This window comes from Ranitomeya imitator, chromosome 10 (genome assembly GCF_032444005.1).
Source record: "Ranitomeya imitator isolate aRanImi1 chromosome 10, aRanImi1.pri, whole genome shotgun sequence".
In the NCBI taxonomy this organism is placed as follows: domain Eukaryota; kingdom Metazoa; phylum Chordata; class Amphibia; order Anura; family Dendrobatidae; genus Ranitomeya; species Ranitomeya imitator.
The window spans coordinates 53,331,183-53,347,237 of NC_091291.1; the positions used below are offsets into that span (position 1 = coordinate 53,331,183).

The 16,055-nt window shown below is 42.6% G+C and overlaps 1 protein-coding gene across 2 annotated transcripts in view; it reads right to left on the reverse strand.

Moving 5' to 3' along the window:
• LOC138650892 (sulfotransferase 2B1-like) overlaps positions 1–16,055 on the reverse strand; it is a 298,310-nt gene that overhangs the window by 107,266 nt on the left and 174,989 nt on the right. Inside the window, exon 3 of one of the 2 annotated variants that reach the window (XM_069740749.1) lies at positions 7,410–7,618. The exons of the other annotated variant lie outside the window; for it this stretch is intronic. Coding sequence (XP_069596850.1) covers positions 7,410–7,618 — 209 coding nt within the window. The remainder of the gene's footprint in view (positions 1–7,409; positions 7,619–16,055) is intronic. 2 annotated transcript variants of the gene reach the window in all.

A 16,055-nucleotide genomic window follows, 5' to 3' on the forward strand; every position in this document is an offset into this window, starting at 1 on the left:
GGAGTCAGGAGTGGCACACAAGCCCAGAGGCCAATATTTATCTCCCACTGATTGATTTAGTGATTTTTTCAGGTAGATTTTGGAACCCAAATCAAGCAAAAAAATTAATAGGCTTTCTATGGCCCACAATTGGAGAGAGAGAGATGGCACACCCAGGAGTCAAGACTGGCACACAAGCAGAAAGGGCAATATTAATCTCCCACTGATTTGTTGTTTTTTTTTTTTTTCAGGGAGACTTTAGAAAAAAAAATACAAAAAAAATGATTTTTTTCAGGAATAATTTAGAAACCAATTAAAATAAAATGATTTTTTCAGGGAGAATTTAGAAAACAAATAAAACAAAAAATAGGCTTTCTAGGGCCCACTGAGTGAGAGATGACGCACACAGGAGTCAGGAGTGGCACACAAGCCCAGAGGCCAATATTTATCTCCCACTGATTGATTTAGTGATTTTTTCAGGTAGATTTTGGAACCCAAATCAAGCAAAAAATTAATAGGCTTTCTATGGCCCACAATTGGAGAGAGAGAGATGGCACACCCAGGAGTCAAGACTGGCACACAAGCAGAAAGGGCAATATTAATCTCCCACTGATTTGTTTTTTTGTTTTTTTTTCAGGGAGACTTTAGAAAAAAAAATACAAAAAAAATGATTTTTTTCAGGAATAATTTAGAAACCAAATAAAATAAAATGATTTTTTCAGGGAGAATTTAGAAAACAAATGAAACAAAAAATAGGCTTTCTAGGGCCCACTGAGTGAGAGAGGACGCACACAGGAGTCAGGAGTGGCACACAAGCCCAGAGGCCAATATTTATCTCCCACTGATTGATTAAGTGATTTTTTCAGGTAGATTTTGGAACCCAAATCAAGCAAAAAAATTAATAGGCTTTCTATGGCCCACAATTGGAGAGAGAGAGATGGCACACCCAGGAGTCAAGACTGGCACACAAGCAGAAAGGGCAATATTAATCTCCCACTGATTTGGTTTTTTTGTTTTTTTTTCAGGGAGACTTTAGAAAAAAAAATACAAAAAAAATGATTTTTTTCAGGAATAATTTAGAAACCAAATAAAATAAAATGATTTTTTCAGGGAGAATTTAGAAAACAAATAAAACAAAAAATAGGCTTTCTAGGGCCCACTGAGTGAGAGAGGATGCACACAGGAGTCAGGAGTGGCACACAAGCCCAGAGGCCAATATTTATCTCCCACTGATTGATTTAGTGATTTTTTCAGGTAGATTTTGGAACCCAAATCAAGCAAAAAAATTAATAGGCTTTCTATGGCCCACAATTGGAGAGAGAGAGATGGCACACCCAGGAGTCAAGACTGGCACACAAGCAGAAAGGGCAATATTAATCTCCCACTGATTTGTTTTTTTTGTTCTTTTTCAGGGAGACTTTAGAAAAAAAATACAAAAAAAATGATTTTTTTCAGGAATAATTTAGAAACCAAATAAAATAAAATGATTTTTTCAGGGAGAATTTAGAAAACAAATAAAACAAAAAATAGGCTTTCTAGGGCCCACTGAGTGAGAGAGGACGCACACAGGAGTCAGGAGTGGCACACAAGCCCAGAGGCCAATATTTATCTCCCACTGATTGATTTATTGATTTTTTCAGGTAGAATTTAGAACCCAAATCAACCAAAAAAATAAATAGGCTTTCTATGGCCCACTATTTGTGAGAGAGATGGCACGCTCAGGACTGGCACACAAGCCCAGAGGCCAATATTAATCTCCTACTTTTTTTTTTTTTTCCAGGGAAAATTTATAAACCCAATAAAAAAATAATAAATAGGCTTTCTATGGCCCACTATCTGAGAGAGAGAGATGGCACGCTTAGGACTGGCACACAAGCCCAAAGGCCAATATTAATCTCCCACTGATTGATTTATTGATTTTTTCAGGTAGAATTTAGAACCCAAATCAACCAAAAAAATAAATAGGCTTTCTATGGCCCACTGAGAGATGGCACACACAGGAGTAAGGAGTGGCACACAAGCCCTGAGGCCAATATTTTTCTCCCACTGATTGATGTAGTGATTTTTTCAGGTAGATTTTAGAACCCAAATCAAGCAAAAAAATAAATAGGCTTTCTATGGCCCACTGAGTGAGAGATGACACAGACAGGGATGGCACTCTAGCAGAAATGCCAATCTTAATCTCCCACAAAAAAAAAAAAAAAAAAGGAACTGTCCTTCAATTACTATCTCCCTGCAGTAATCTCAGCCAGGTATGGCAGGCAGCAATAAGGAGTGGACTGATGCACAAATTAAATAAAAAGTGTGGACAAACAAACAAGATAGCTGTGCAGAAAGGAAGGAACAAGAGGATTTGTGCTTTGAAAAAAGCAGTTGGTTTGCACAGCGGCGTACACACAGCAATGCAGCTATCAGGGAGCCTTCTAGGGCAGCCCAATGAGCTACAGCGCTGAGGGAAAAAAAAAAAAAAAGTAGCTTCCACTGTCCCTGCACACCGAAGGTGGTGTTGGGCAGTGGAAATCGCTACAGCACAAGCGGTTTGGTGGTTAATGGACCCTGCCTAACGCTATCCCTGCTTCTGACGAAGCGGCAGCAACCTCTCCCTAGGCTCAGATCAGCAGCAGTAACATGGCGGTCGGCGGGAACGCCCCTTTATAGCCCCTGTGACGCCGCGGACAGCAAGCCAATCACTGCAATGCCCTTCTCTAAGATGGTGGGGACCAGGACCTATGTCATCACGCTGCCCACACTCTGCGTTTACCTTCATTGGCTGAGAAATGGCGCTTTTCGCGTCATTGAAACGCGACTTTGGCGCGAAAGTCGCGTACCGCATGGCCGACCCCGCACAGGGGTCGGATCGGGTTTCATGAAACCCGACTTTGTCAAAAGTCGGCGACTTTTGAAAATGTTCGACCCGTTTCGCTCAACCCTACATGTACCCCGTCCTAGACGGGGCGGCAATCACATCAAACAACTGAAATCCAGGGAAAACTATTGGATATACACACTAGACACCCTGGCACCTAGGGGCTTGAACAGGGAAATAGATTGGCTGATCTAAGTATTGGAGTTCACTAACATGTCCCTTTTCCCTTACAGATCCATTGAGGTACCCGGTGAGTCCCTTTAGTAATGTATTACCCTTTTTAGCTTTACACCATACACATTACCTGCAGCGTTATTGCCTCCCTAGCTCCCCCGTTTTTCATCTTCTAGTGCCACCTATGCCATAATTATTTTTCCCTTTGCTATATACCGCCCAGTTCTATTTTTGGCACCATCCGGCATGTTCTAGTATTCACTTTAAATTAACATATTTATATATATATGGCCCCCCTCACTACTTTTAGCAGCGTCGGCGTCTCCTCAGCATCATACGCCTCCACGTCCTGCTGCCCACACAGACACACCAATCTGCCAATAGCCATGGACATACTCAGTCATTTATTGTTTATTTTTAGTATACCACCTTGTTCTTTTACCTATCTTTTCAGTGCTGACCGGTATTTTCCAGAGTCCCCTGTTATTTATAAAATGCGGCACCCATGTTGCTTTTTGTACAGCCCCCCTGACCATCTCGGCAGCTCCACAGTTAATCTAGCATCTAACGCTGCTACTCCTTACAGCCCGCACAGACGCACCAGTCTGTCACTAGCCGCTGACATACACAGGGCCTGGGTTGCTAAGTTACCAGACACACACTGAATCGCCGGCCGCGCATGCGCAGTTGCGCTCCCGGACCGCCCGCATCACTTCCGGTGCGGCAGGTCCTACTTCCGGTTTAGCGCTCTTAAAGCATTACAGCGCCGGCCACGCTACATACCAGCAGCAGGGTGCGGGAGCGCCGCTTAGCCACTTCACTCAGCAGGTATCTTACCCTCCCCTACTGGCCCCTGTCTCCGCCACCGGCACCGCTACATTATGATACTCATTATTACTCCATGCCCCTTACATAGCTATTTCTTTCATCTCCACAGTACCCACCTCAGGGCTTCTTTTGCGTTACTACACGCACAATTACTCGGCATCTAAAGTACATCTCATACCATTATTATACTTCATCTTCTATGTACCTCCTCAACCTCACGTGCCTGTAATATCTTTTCTGCAGTGTATGCCTTTATCTACAAGGACCTTCTCCTCTCCTCTTCTCTGTGCACATTTAAGGTAATGCAATTGTACATTGAATTTTCATATTGATTGTCATATGAACTGGCTTCTGATATCTTAGCCTAACCCTGCAACCTCGCTTCTGACTATGTCCCCATCTGGGAACCTACATGGTGTTGCACTGCATATATATCATGCTAAGTCACTGATACTATGTTCTTCCCCCGTTTTATTTTGCCCATTCCTTTGTTTCCTTTTTTCCAGGTTGGGAACTCTATTTATTTTGTTGAGTTATATGATTTATTGTATATACTGCATGTTCATTTTTGTTCTTGTTTTTATTTTTCTTTCTATAGCGATTGTATGATTAAGGCCCTGGTAGGGCCGAAACGTCATTATAATTACCTCTGGTCGCTTTTTCATGTAACACAGTTCCACTTGTAAATAAATTATCCACTACTTTGCAAATATACACATAGAGTGTGCGGTGTACTATATCCTTCGCACACGTGGGGCTTATAGAGCCCACTACACCAGCACCTCGCTCCCCCATTATCCTGAGTGCGCGCCAATTTTCTTTACATCAGCTGGTTCCAGGCAGAGCCTTTGGCTTAGGTGCCTCCTTCTCAGTTTCCGAGTTCCACCAATGTCTGGTGGTCCTTGGTAGTGCTTTCTGGCATGGGTACCTCCTGCTTAGTAACCGGGTTCCAGTACTGTCAGCTGGTCCTCAGTAGTTCCATTGGCTCGTGTACCTTCGGCAACCCATCTGGGTTCCAGTACTGTCAGCTGGTTCTCGGCAGTTCCTCAGCCTTCTTGTTCCTGCTGCTACATTTCCAAGTTCAAGCTTTTTGAAATGGTTTTTGGTAATCACTCTGGATCTCCCAGTTTTCCATGCATTGTACAGTACCATGTAAACCTATGGAACACCAAATCCACAGTGCACATGCTGTGGAAAAAAACAAATGGACACGCTGCGGTTTATTTTCCGCAGCATGTCAATTCTTTGTACGGATTCCGCAGCGTTTTACACCTGTTCCATGATTGGAATCCGCAGGTGTAAAATCCGCGGTAAATCCGCAGGCAATCCACAGGTAAAACGCAGGGCGTTCTACCTGCGGATTTTTAAGAATATGCGAGGAAAAATCCGCACACAAATCCGCAACATGTGCACATACCCTTAGACTATAAAATCCCTGACTTTCTCCAAGTGTAGTCAGAAGAATTCATGCTGTCTTAAAAGCAAAGGGTGGTCACAACCAATATTTATTTGATTTATATTTCTTTTTTTGATCAATTGCTTTGCATTTTTTTGATTAATAAAATTAAACTGTACAGACTGGATATGCTGTTGATCTGGTCCTTGTGAAGTGGCAGACTTTAGTAATAAACTACTGTATTTTTCCATCATGCAAGCATTAGGACAAAGATCTCATTTAATTCTGAATATAGTTTAATTCCAGGATAATTATTGCTGTATTATCATCCTTGTAAAATTGGGCTCAAGGCAAATAAAAGAGTATTTCAGATTTTACAACCCCTGCCAAAAATTATGGAATCACTGGCCTTGGAGGATCTTCATTCAGTTGTTTAATCATAAACATGGCACAAAACTAAAATCATTTCAAATGGCAACTTTCTGGCTTTAAGAAACACTAAAAGAAATCAAGAACAAAAAATATGGTAGTCATTAATGGTTAATTTTTTTAACCAAGCATAGGGGAAAAATTATGGAATCACTCAATTATGAGGAAAAAATTATGGAATCATGAAAAACAAACAAAAAAACACTCCAACACATCACTAGTATTTAGTTATACTACCTCTGGCTTTAATAACAGCTTGCAGTCTCTAAAGCATAGACTTAATGAGTGTGAAACAGGACTCTTCATCAATCTGGCTCCAACTTTCTCTGATTGCTGTTGCCAGATCAGCTTTGCAGGTTGGATCTTTGTCATGGACCATTTTCTTCAACTTCCACCAAAGATTTTCAATTGGATTGAGATCCGGACTATTTGCAGGATAGGATATTGACCTTATGTGTCTTTTTTCAAGGAATGTTCTCACAGGTTTTGCTCTCTGGCAGGATGCATTAACATCTTGAAAAATGATTTCATCATCCCCAAACATCCTTTCAATTGATGGGATAAGAATAGTGTCTAAAATATCAACATAAACTTGTGAATTTATTGAAGATGTAATGACAGCCATCTCCCCAGTGCCTTTACCTGACATGCAGCCCCATATCATCAATGACTGTGGAAATTTGCATGTTCTCTTCAGGCAGTCTTTATATATCTCATTGGAACAGCACCAAACAAAAGTTCCAGCATCATCATCTTGCCCAATGCAGATTCACGATTCATCACTGAATATGACTTTCATCCAGTCATCCACAGTCCATGATTGCTTTTCCTTAGCCCATTGTAACCTTGTTTTTTTCTGTTTAGCTGTTAATGATGGCTTTTGTTTAGCTTTTCTGTATATTAATCCCATTTCCTTTAGGCGGTTTCTTACAGTTCGGTCACAGACGTTGACTCCAGTTTCCACCCATTCATTCTTCATTTGTTTTGTTGTGCATTTCCTGTTTTGGAGGCATATTGCTTTAAGCTTCCGGTCTTGACGCTTTGATGTCTTCCTTGGGCTACCAGTATGTTTGCCTTTAACAACCTTCCCATGTTGTTTGTATTTTGTCCAGATTTTAGGCACAGCTGACTGTGAACAACCAAGATCTTTTGCAACATTGCGTGATGATTTACCCCTCTTTTAAGATAATCCTCTCCTTTGTTACAATTGACATCTCTCCTTTTGGAGCCATGATTCATGTCAGTCCACTTGGTGCAACAGCTCTCCAAGGTGTGATCACTCCTTTTTAGATACAGACTAACGAGCAGATCTAATTTGGTGCAGGTGATAGTTTTGGGAATGAAAATTTACAGGGTGGTTCCATAACTTTTTCCTCAGAATTGAGTGATTTCATAATTTTTCCCCTGTGCTTGGTTAAAAAAAGTAACCATTACTGACTACTACATTTTTTGTTCTTAATCTCTTATGGTGTTTCTTAAAGCCAGAAAGTTGCCTATTGAAAGGACTTTACTTTTGTGCCATGTCTGTAAACTGCTTTTTTTCTACAAAATTAAACAACTGAATGAACATCCACCAAGGCCGATGATTCCATAATGTTTGCCAGGGGTTGTAGTAATGCTTTCTGTCCCTTACACCTCCTCCCTGCCCTCCCGCTTTGTACCCGTTATTAATTACATTTGGATAATCCTTAGACATGGCTCATGGTTTTACAAAGCAAAGCATTATATTTTACTTACTTTTGCCTTTGATTCAAAAAAAGATTTTGCAAAAATGTGCTGTGGTAGGTGGGAAGATAATATTCTTGGAGAATCCATTTTTTTAACTATTTCTGCAAATACACTTGCTTCGTACCATGGTGATCTGTTGTAGCTAGGCACAATGCTGCTTTTTACAACATCTCCTTTGTGTTTAATTAAATTTAAGATTTCTATCATCCAGGTAGAACCTGCAAGAAATAAAAGTTACACATTTTGCTATATTTTTTTTACTTGGGTAACATATACAGTGGGGCAAAAAAGTATTTAGTCAGTCAGCAATAGTGCAAGTTCCACCACTTAAAAAGATGAGAGGCGTCTGTAATTTACATCATAGGTAGACCTCAACTATGGGAGACAAACTGAGAAAAAAAAATCCAGAAAATCACATTGTCTGTTTTTTTAACAATTTATCTGCATATTATGGTGGAAAATAAGTATTTGGTCAGAAACAAACAATCAAGATTTCTGGCTCTCACAGACCTGTAACTTCTTCTTTAAGAGTCTCCTCTTTCCTCCACTCATTACCTGTAGTAATGGCACCTGTTTAAACTTGTTATCAGTATAAAAAGACACCTGTGCACACCCTCAAACAGTCTGACTCCAAACTCCACTATGGTGATGACCAAAGAGCTGTCAAAGGACACCAGAAACAAAATTGTAGCCCTGCACCAGGCTGGGAAGACTGAATCTGCAATAGCCAACCAGCTTGGAGTGAAGAAATCAACAGTGGGAGCAACAATTACAAAATGGAAGACATACAAGACCACTGCTAATCTCCCTCGATCTGGGGCTCCACGCAAAATCCCACCCCGTGGGGTCAGAATGATCACAAGAACGGTGAGCAAAAATCCCAGAACCACGCGGGGGGACCTAGTGAATGAACTGCAGAGAGCTGGGACCAATGTAACAAGGCCTACCATAAGTAACACACTACGCCACCATGGACTCAGATCCTGCAGTGCCAGACGTGTTTCCACTGCTTAAGCCAGTACATGTCCGGGCCCGTCTGAAGTTTGCTAGAGAGCATTTGGATGATCCAGAGGAGTTTTGGGAGAATGTCCTATGGTCTGATGAAACCAAACTGGAACTGTTTCGTAGAAACACAACTTGTCGTGTTTGGAGGAAAAAGAATACTGAGTTGCATCCATCAAACACCATACCTACTGTAAAGCATGGTGGTGGAAACATCATGCTTTGGGGCTGTTTCTCTGCAAAGGGGCCAGGACGACTGATCCGGGTACATGAAAGAATGAATGGGGCCATGTATCATGAGATTTTGAGTGCAAACCTCCTTCCATCAGCAAGGGCATTGAAGATGAAACGTGGCTGGGTCTTTCAACATGACAATGATCCAAAGCACACCGCCAGGGCAACGAAGGAGTGGCTTCGGAAGAAGCATTTCAAGGTCCTGGAGTGGCCTAGCCAGTCTCCAGATCTCAACCCTATAGAAAACCTTTGGAGGGAGTTGAAAGTCCGTGTTGCCAAGCGAAAAGCCAAAAACATCACTGCTCTAGAGGAAATCTGCATGGAGGAATGGGCCAACATACCAACAACAGTGTGTGGCAACCTTGTGAAGACTTACAGAAAACGTTTGACCTCTGTCATTGCCAACAAAGGATATATTACAAAGTATTGAGATGAAATTTTGTTTCTGACCAAATACTTATTTTCCACCATAATATGCAAATAAATTGTTAAAAAAACAGACAATGTGATTTTCTGGATTTTTTTTTCTCAGTTTGTTTCCCATAGTTGAGGTCTACCTATGATGTAAATTACAGACGCCTCTCATCTTTTTAAGTGGTGAAACTTGCACTATTGCTGACTGACTAAATACTTTTTTGCCCCACTGTATGTTTCTTCATATTTGGAACGCTACTGAGTAGGGTTGAGCGAAACGGGTCGAACATTTTCAAAAGTCGCCGACTTTTCACAAAGTCGGGTTTCATGAAACCCGATTCGACCCCTGTGCGGGGTCGGCCATGCGGTACGCGACTTTCGCGCCAAAGTCGCGTTTCAATGACGCGAAAAGCGCCATTTCTCAGCCAATGAAGGTAAACGCAGAGTGTGGGCAGCGTGATGACATAGGTCCTGGTCCCCACCATCTTAGAGAAGGGCATTGCAGTGATTGGCTTGCTGTCCGCGGCGTCACAGGGGCTATAAAGGGGCGTTCCCGCCAACCGCCATGTTACTGCTGCTGATCTGAGCCTAGGGAGAGGTTGCTGCCGCTTCGTCAGAAGCAGGGATAGCGTTAGGCAGGGTCCATTAACCACCAAACCGCTTGTGCTGTAGCGATTTCCACTGCCCAACACCACCTTCGGTGTGCAGGGACAGTGGAAGCTACATTTTTTTTTTTTTCTCTCAGCGCTGTAGCTCATTGGGCTGCCCTAGAAGGCTCCCTGATAGCTGCATTGCTGTGTGTACGCCGCTGTGCAAACCAACTGCTTTTTTCAAAGCACAAATCCTCTTGTTCCTTCCTTTCTGCACAGCTATCTTGTTTGTTTGTCCACACTTTTATTTAATTTGTGCATCAGTCCACTCCTTATTGCTGCCTGCCATACCTGGCTGAGATTACTGCAGGGAGATAGTAATTGAAGGACAGTTCCTTTTTTTTTTTTTTTTTGTGGGAGATTAAGATTGGCATTTCTGCTAGAGTGCCATCCCTGTCTGTGTCATCTCTCACTCAGTGGGCCATAGAAAGCCTATTTATTTTTTTGCTTGATTTGGGTTCTAAAATCTACCTGAAAAAATCACTACATCAATCAGTGGGAGAAAAATATTGGCCTCAGGGCTTGTGTGCCACTCTTGACTCCTGTGTGAGCCATCTCTCAGTCAGTGGGCCATAGAAAGCCTATTTATTTTTTTGCTTGATTTGGGTTCCAAAATCTACCTGAAAAAATCAATAAATCAATCAGTGGGAGATTAACATTGGCCTTTGGGCTTGTGTGCCAGTCCTAAGCGTGCCATCTCTCTCTCTCAGATAGTGGGCCATAGAAAGCCTATTTATTATTTTTTTTATTGGGTTTATAAATTTTCCCTGGAAAAAAAAAAAAAAGTGGGAGATTAATATTGGCCTCTGGGCTTGTGTGCCAGTCCTGAGCGTGCCATCTCTCTCACAAATAGTGGGCCATAGAAAGCCTATTTATTTTTTTGGTTGATTTGGGTTCTAAATTCTACCTGAAAAAATCAATAAATCAATCAGTGGGAGATAAATATTGGCCTCTGGGCTTGTGTGCCACTCCTGACTCCTGTGTGCGTCCTCTCTCACTCAGTGGCCCTAGAAAGCCTATTTTTTGTTTTATTTGTTTTCTAAATTCTCCCTGAAAAAATCATTTTATTTTATTTGTTTTCTAAATTCTCCCTGAAAAAATCATTTTATTTTATTTGGTTTCTAAATTATTCCTGAAAAAATCATTTTTTTTTCTAAAGTCTCCCTGAAAAAAAAAAAAAAAAAAAAACAGTGGGAGATTAATATTGCCCTTTCTGCTTGTGTGCCAGTCTTGACTCCTGGGTGTGCCATCTGTATCTCTCCAATTGTGGGCCATAGAAAGCCTATTAATTTTTTTGCTTGATTTGGATTCCAAAATCTACCTGAAAAAATCACTAAATCAATCAGTGGGAGATAAATATTAGCCTCTGGGCTTGTGTGCCACTCCTGACTCCTGTGTGCGTCCTCTCTCACTCAGTGGGCCCTACAAAGCCTATTTTTTTTTCATTTGTTTTCTAAATTCTCCCTGAAACAATCATTTTATTTTATTTTGTTTCTAAATTCTTCCTGAAAAATTCATTTTTTTTTTTCTAAAGTCTCCCTGAAAAAAAAAAAAAAAATCAAATCAGTGGGAGATTAATATTGCCCTTTCTGCTTGTGTGCCAGTCTTGACTCCTGGGTGTGCCATCTCTCTCTCTCCAATTGTGGGCCATAGAAAGCCTATTTATATTTTTGCTTGATTTGGGTTCCAAAATCTATCTGAAAAAATCAATAAATCAATCAGTGGGAGATTAATATTGGCCTTTGGGCTTGTGTGCCAGTCCTAAGCGTGCCATCTCTCTCTCTCAGATAGTGGGCCATAGAAAGCCTATTTATTATTTTTTTTATTGGGTTTATAAATTTTCCCTGAAAAAAAAAAAAAAAGTGGGAGATTAATATTGGCCTCTGGGCTTGTGTGCCAGTCCTGAGCGTGCAATCTCTCTCACAAATAGTGGGCCATAGAAAGCCTATTTATTTTTTTGGTTGATTTGGGTTCTAAATTCTACCTGAAAAAATCAATAAATCAATCAGTGGGAGATTAATATTGGCCTTTGGGCTTGTGTGCCAGTCCTAAGCGTGCCATCTCTCTCTCTCAGATAGTGGGCCATAGAAAGCCTATTTATTATTTTTTTTATTGGGTTTATAAATTTTCCCTGGAAAAAAAAAAAAAGTGGGAGATTAATATTGGCCTCTGGGCTTGTGTGCCAGTCCTGAGCGTGCCATCTCTCTCACAAATAGTGGGCCATAGAAAGCCTATTTATTTTTTTGGTTGATTTGGGTTCTAAATTCTACCTGAAAAAATCACTAAATCAATCAGTGGGAGATAAATATTGGCCTCTGGGCTTGTGTGCCACTCCTGACTCCTGTGTGCGTCCTCTCTCACTCAGTGGGCCCTAGAAAGCCTATTTTTTGTTTTATTTGTTTTCTAAATTCTCCCTGAAAAAATCATTTTATTTTATTTGGTTTCTAAATTATTCCTGAAAAAATCATTTTATTTTTTTTTTTTTCTAAAGTCTCCCTGAAAAAAAAAAAAAAATCAAATCAGTGGGAGATTAATATTGCCCTTTCTGCTTGTGTGCCAGTCTTGACTCCTGGGTGTGCCATCTCTCTCTCTCCAATTGTGGGCCATAGAAAGCCTATAAATTTTTTTGCTTGATATTGGGTTCCAAAATCTACCTGAAAAAATCACTAAATCAATCAGTGGGAGATAAATATTGGCCTCTGGGCTTGTGTGCCACTCCTGACTCCTGTGTGCGTCCTCTCTCACTCAGTGGGCCCTAGAAAGCCTATTTTTTGTTTTATTTGTTTTCTAAATTCTCCCTGAAAAAATCATTTTATTTTATTTGGTTTCTAAATTATTCCTGAAAAAAATCATTTTTTTTGTATTTTTTTTTTCTAAAGTCTCCCTGAAAAAAAACAAAAAAAACAAATCAGTGGGAGATTAATATTGCCCTTTCTGCTTGTGTGCCAGTCTTGACTCCTGGGTGTGCCATCTCTCTCTCTCCAATTGTGGGCCATAGAAAGCCTATTAATTTTTTTGCTTGATTTGGGTTCCAAAATCTACCTGAAAAAATCACTAAATCAATCAGTGGGAGATAAATATTGGCCTCTGGGCTTGTGTGCCACTCCTGACTCCTGTGTGCGTCCTCTCTCACTCAGTGGGCCATAGAAAGCCTATTTTTTTTTAATTTGTTTTCTAAATTCTCCCTGAAACAATCATTTCATTTTATTTGGTTTATAAATTCTTCCTTAAAAAATCATTTTTTTTTATTTTTTTTTTCTAAAGTCTCCCTTTTAAAAAAAAAAACACAAATCAGTGGGAGATTAATATTTACATTTGCGCTTCAGTGACAGTCCTGCGTGTGTGGCATCTCTCTCATTTGTTGCCACCAACAACAGAGTGTGTAACATTGTGCCTGATTTTCGTTGTGGTCTCACCCACCTGTAAAGGGGTAGCTAAATCATACTGAAGTTATAGCTCACCGTGTAAGTTGTGTGACAGCAACAAATACCGTTAGTTTGGTAACGTTTTTAAAACAATGAGGAAGTCTGGTGGAAGAGGTCGTGGCCGGGGGCGTTCATTGTCAGCTGGTAATGAGGGTAGTGGTAGTGGTGGAGCATCAGGTGGTCGTGGGAAAAAAAATATTGCACCTAAGTCTGGAGCTGTGGAGCCAGGTTCGTCGTCTGGCTACACAAGGCCTCGAACGCTCCCTTTTCTGGGAGTAGGAAAACCGCTTTTAAAGCCGGAGCAGCAAGAGCAAGTTTTGGCTTATCTTGCTGACTCAGCCTCTAGCTCTTTTGCCTCCTCTCGTGAAACTGGTAAAAGTAAAAGCAGCGCGTCGTTAGTGGATGTTCACGGTCAGGGACAAGTCTCTTCCTTGTCCTCTTCAGCAAAAACAACAACAGAGAAGAATGCAGCAGGCGACACAACGGGTTACTCCATGGAGCTCTTTACACATACCGTCCCTGGCTTAGAAAGTGAAGCAGTTAACAGTCCATGCCCATTACAAGTTGAATCTGACATGGAGTGCACTGATGCACAGCCACAGCCAGACTACTATGCTGGTCCTTTGACTCAGACCACAACATTGCCCTCGCAGGGTGCTGATCAAGAATCAGACCCTGATGAGGCTATGTTGCCCCATCACGAACGCTATACCACCGACCGACAAGGTGACACAGACGAAGTTGCACATGAGATACAAGAAGAGGTAATAGATGACCCAGTTCTTGACCCCGATTGGCAGCCATTGGGGGAACAGGGAGCAGGCGGCAGCAGTTCTGAAGCGGAGGAGGAGGGGCCGCAGCAGGCATCAACATCGCAACAGGTTCCATCTGCCGGGCCCGTATCTTGCCCAAAACGCGTGGCAAAGTCAAAACCTGTTGGAGGACAGCGTGGCCATCCGGTTAAAGCTCAGTCTGCAATGCCTGAAAAGGTATCCGATGCTAGAAAGAGTGCAGTCTGGCATTTTTTTAAACAACATCCAATTGATCAGCGCAAAGTCATCTGTCAAAAATGTTCAACTACCTTAAGCAGAGGGCAGAATCTGAAAAGTCTCAATACAAGTTGCATGCATAGACATTTAACCACCATGCATTTGCAAGCTTGGACTAACTACCAAACGTCCCTTAAGGTTGTAGCACCCTCGGCCAATGAAGCTAGTCATCAACGCAACATCCCTTCCGGCAGTGTAGGGCCACCATTTTCTGCACCACCTGCAGTATCTGTGCAGGTTTCTTTGCCAGGCCAAAGAAGTCAGGGTCAGGGAATCACCAGTTTCGTAGTAGGAAACACTGCATCTAGGGCACCGGCGGCAACAATACCATCTCCCACCGTCTCTCAGTCTGCCATGTCCACCGGCACCCCCGCTAGTTCCACGATCTCCAGCTCTCCAGTCCAGCTCACCCTACATGAGACTATGGTTAGAAAAAGGAAGTACTTAGCCTCGCATCCGCGTACACAGGGTTTGAACGCCCACATAGCTAGACTAATCTCGTTAGAGATGATGCCCTACCGGTTTGTTGAAAGCAAAGCTTTCAAAGCACTGATGGACTACGCTGTACCACGCTACGAGCTACCCAGTCGACACTTTTTTCCAGAAAAGCCATCCCAGCCCTCCACCAGCATGTTAAAGAGCGCATCGTCCATGCACTCAGGCAATCTGTGAGCACAAAGGTGCAGCTGACAACAGATACATGGACCAGTAGGCATGGCCAGGGACGTTACGTGTCCATCACGGCACACTGGGTAAATGTGGTGGATGCAGGGTCCACAGGGGACAGCAAGTTTGGGACAGTTCTGCCTAGCCCACGGTCTAGGAAACAGTTGGCTGTAGCCATTCGCACCCCCTCCTCCTCCTCCTCGTCCTCCTGCAGAAGAGAGACCTCGTCCACAGACCGCAGTCGCACAACCACTCCATCCGCAGCTGCCACTGTTGCACACCAGGTCTCCCATTATGGGGCAGCTACTGGCAAACGTCAGCAGGCTGTATTGGCTATGAAGTGTTTGGGCAACAACAGACACACCGCTGAAGTTCTGTCCGAGTTCTTGCAGAAAGAAACGCAGTCGTGGCTGGGCACTGTAGATCTTGAGGCAGGCAAGGTAGTGAGTGATAACGGAAGGAATTTCATGGCTGCCATCTCCATTTCCCAACTGAAACACATTCCTTGCCTGGCTCACACCTTAAACCTGGTGGTGCAGTGCTTCCTGAAAAGTTATCCGGGGTTATCCGACCTGCTCCTCAAAGTGCGTGGACTTTGCTCACATATCCGCCGTTCGCCCGTACACTCCAGCCGTATGCAGACCTATCAGCGTTCTTTGAACCTTCCCCAGCATCGCCTAATCATAGACGTTGCAACAAGGTGGAACTCAACACTGCACATGCTTCAGAGACTGTGTGAACAGAGGCGGGCTGTTATGTTTTTGTGGGAGGATACACATACACGGGCAGGCAGTAGGATGGCAGACATGGAGTTGTCAGGTGTGCAGTGGTCGAAGATTCAAGACATGTGTCAAATCCTTCAGTGTTTTGAGGAATGCACACGGCTGGTTAGTGCAGACAACGCCATAATAAGCATGAGCATCCCCCTAATGCGTCTGCTGATGCAAAGTTTGACGCACATAAAGGATCAGGCGTCTGCAGCTGAGGAAGAGGAAAGCCTTGATGACAGTCAGCCATTGTCTGGCCAGGGCAGTGTACAGGACGAGGTAGCGGGCGAAGAGGAGGAGGAGGACGAGGAGGATGATGGGGATGATTATATTTTTAATGAGGAAGCTTTTCCGGGGACAGTGGAAATTGTTGGCGCGGCAAGGCCGGGTTCTGGTTTTTGGAGGGACACAAGTGACGTGGATTTGCCTGAAACTGCCCCTCAACCAA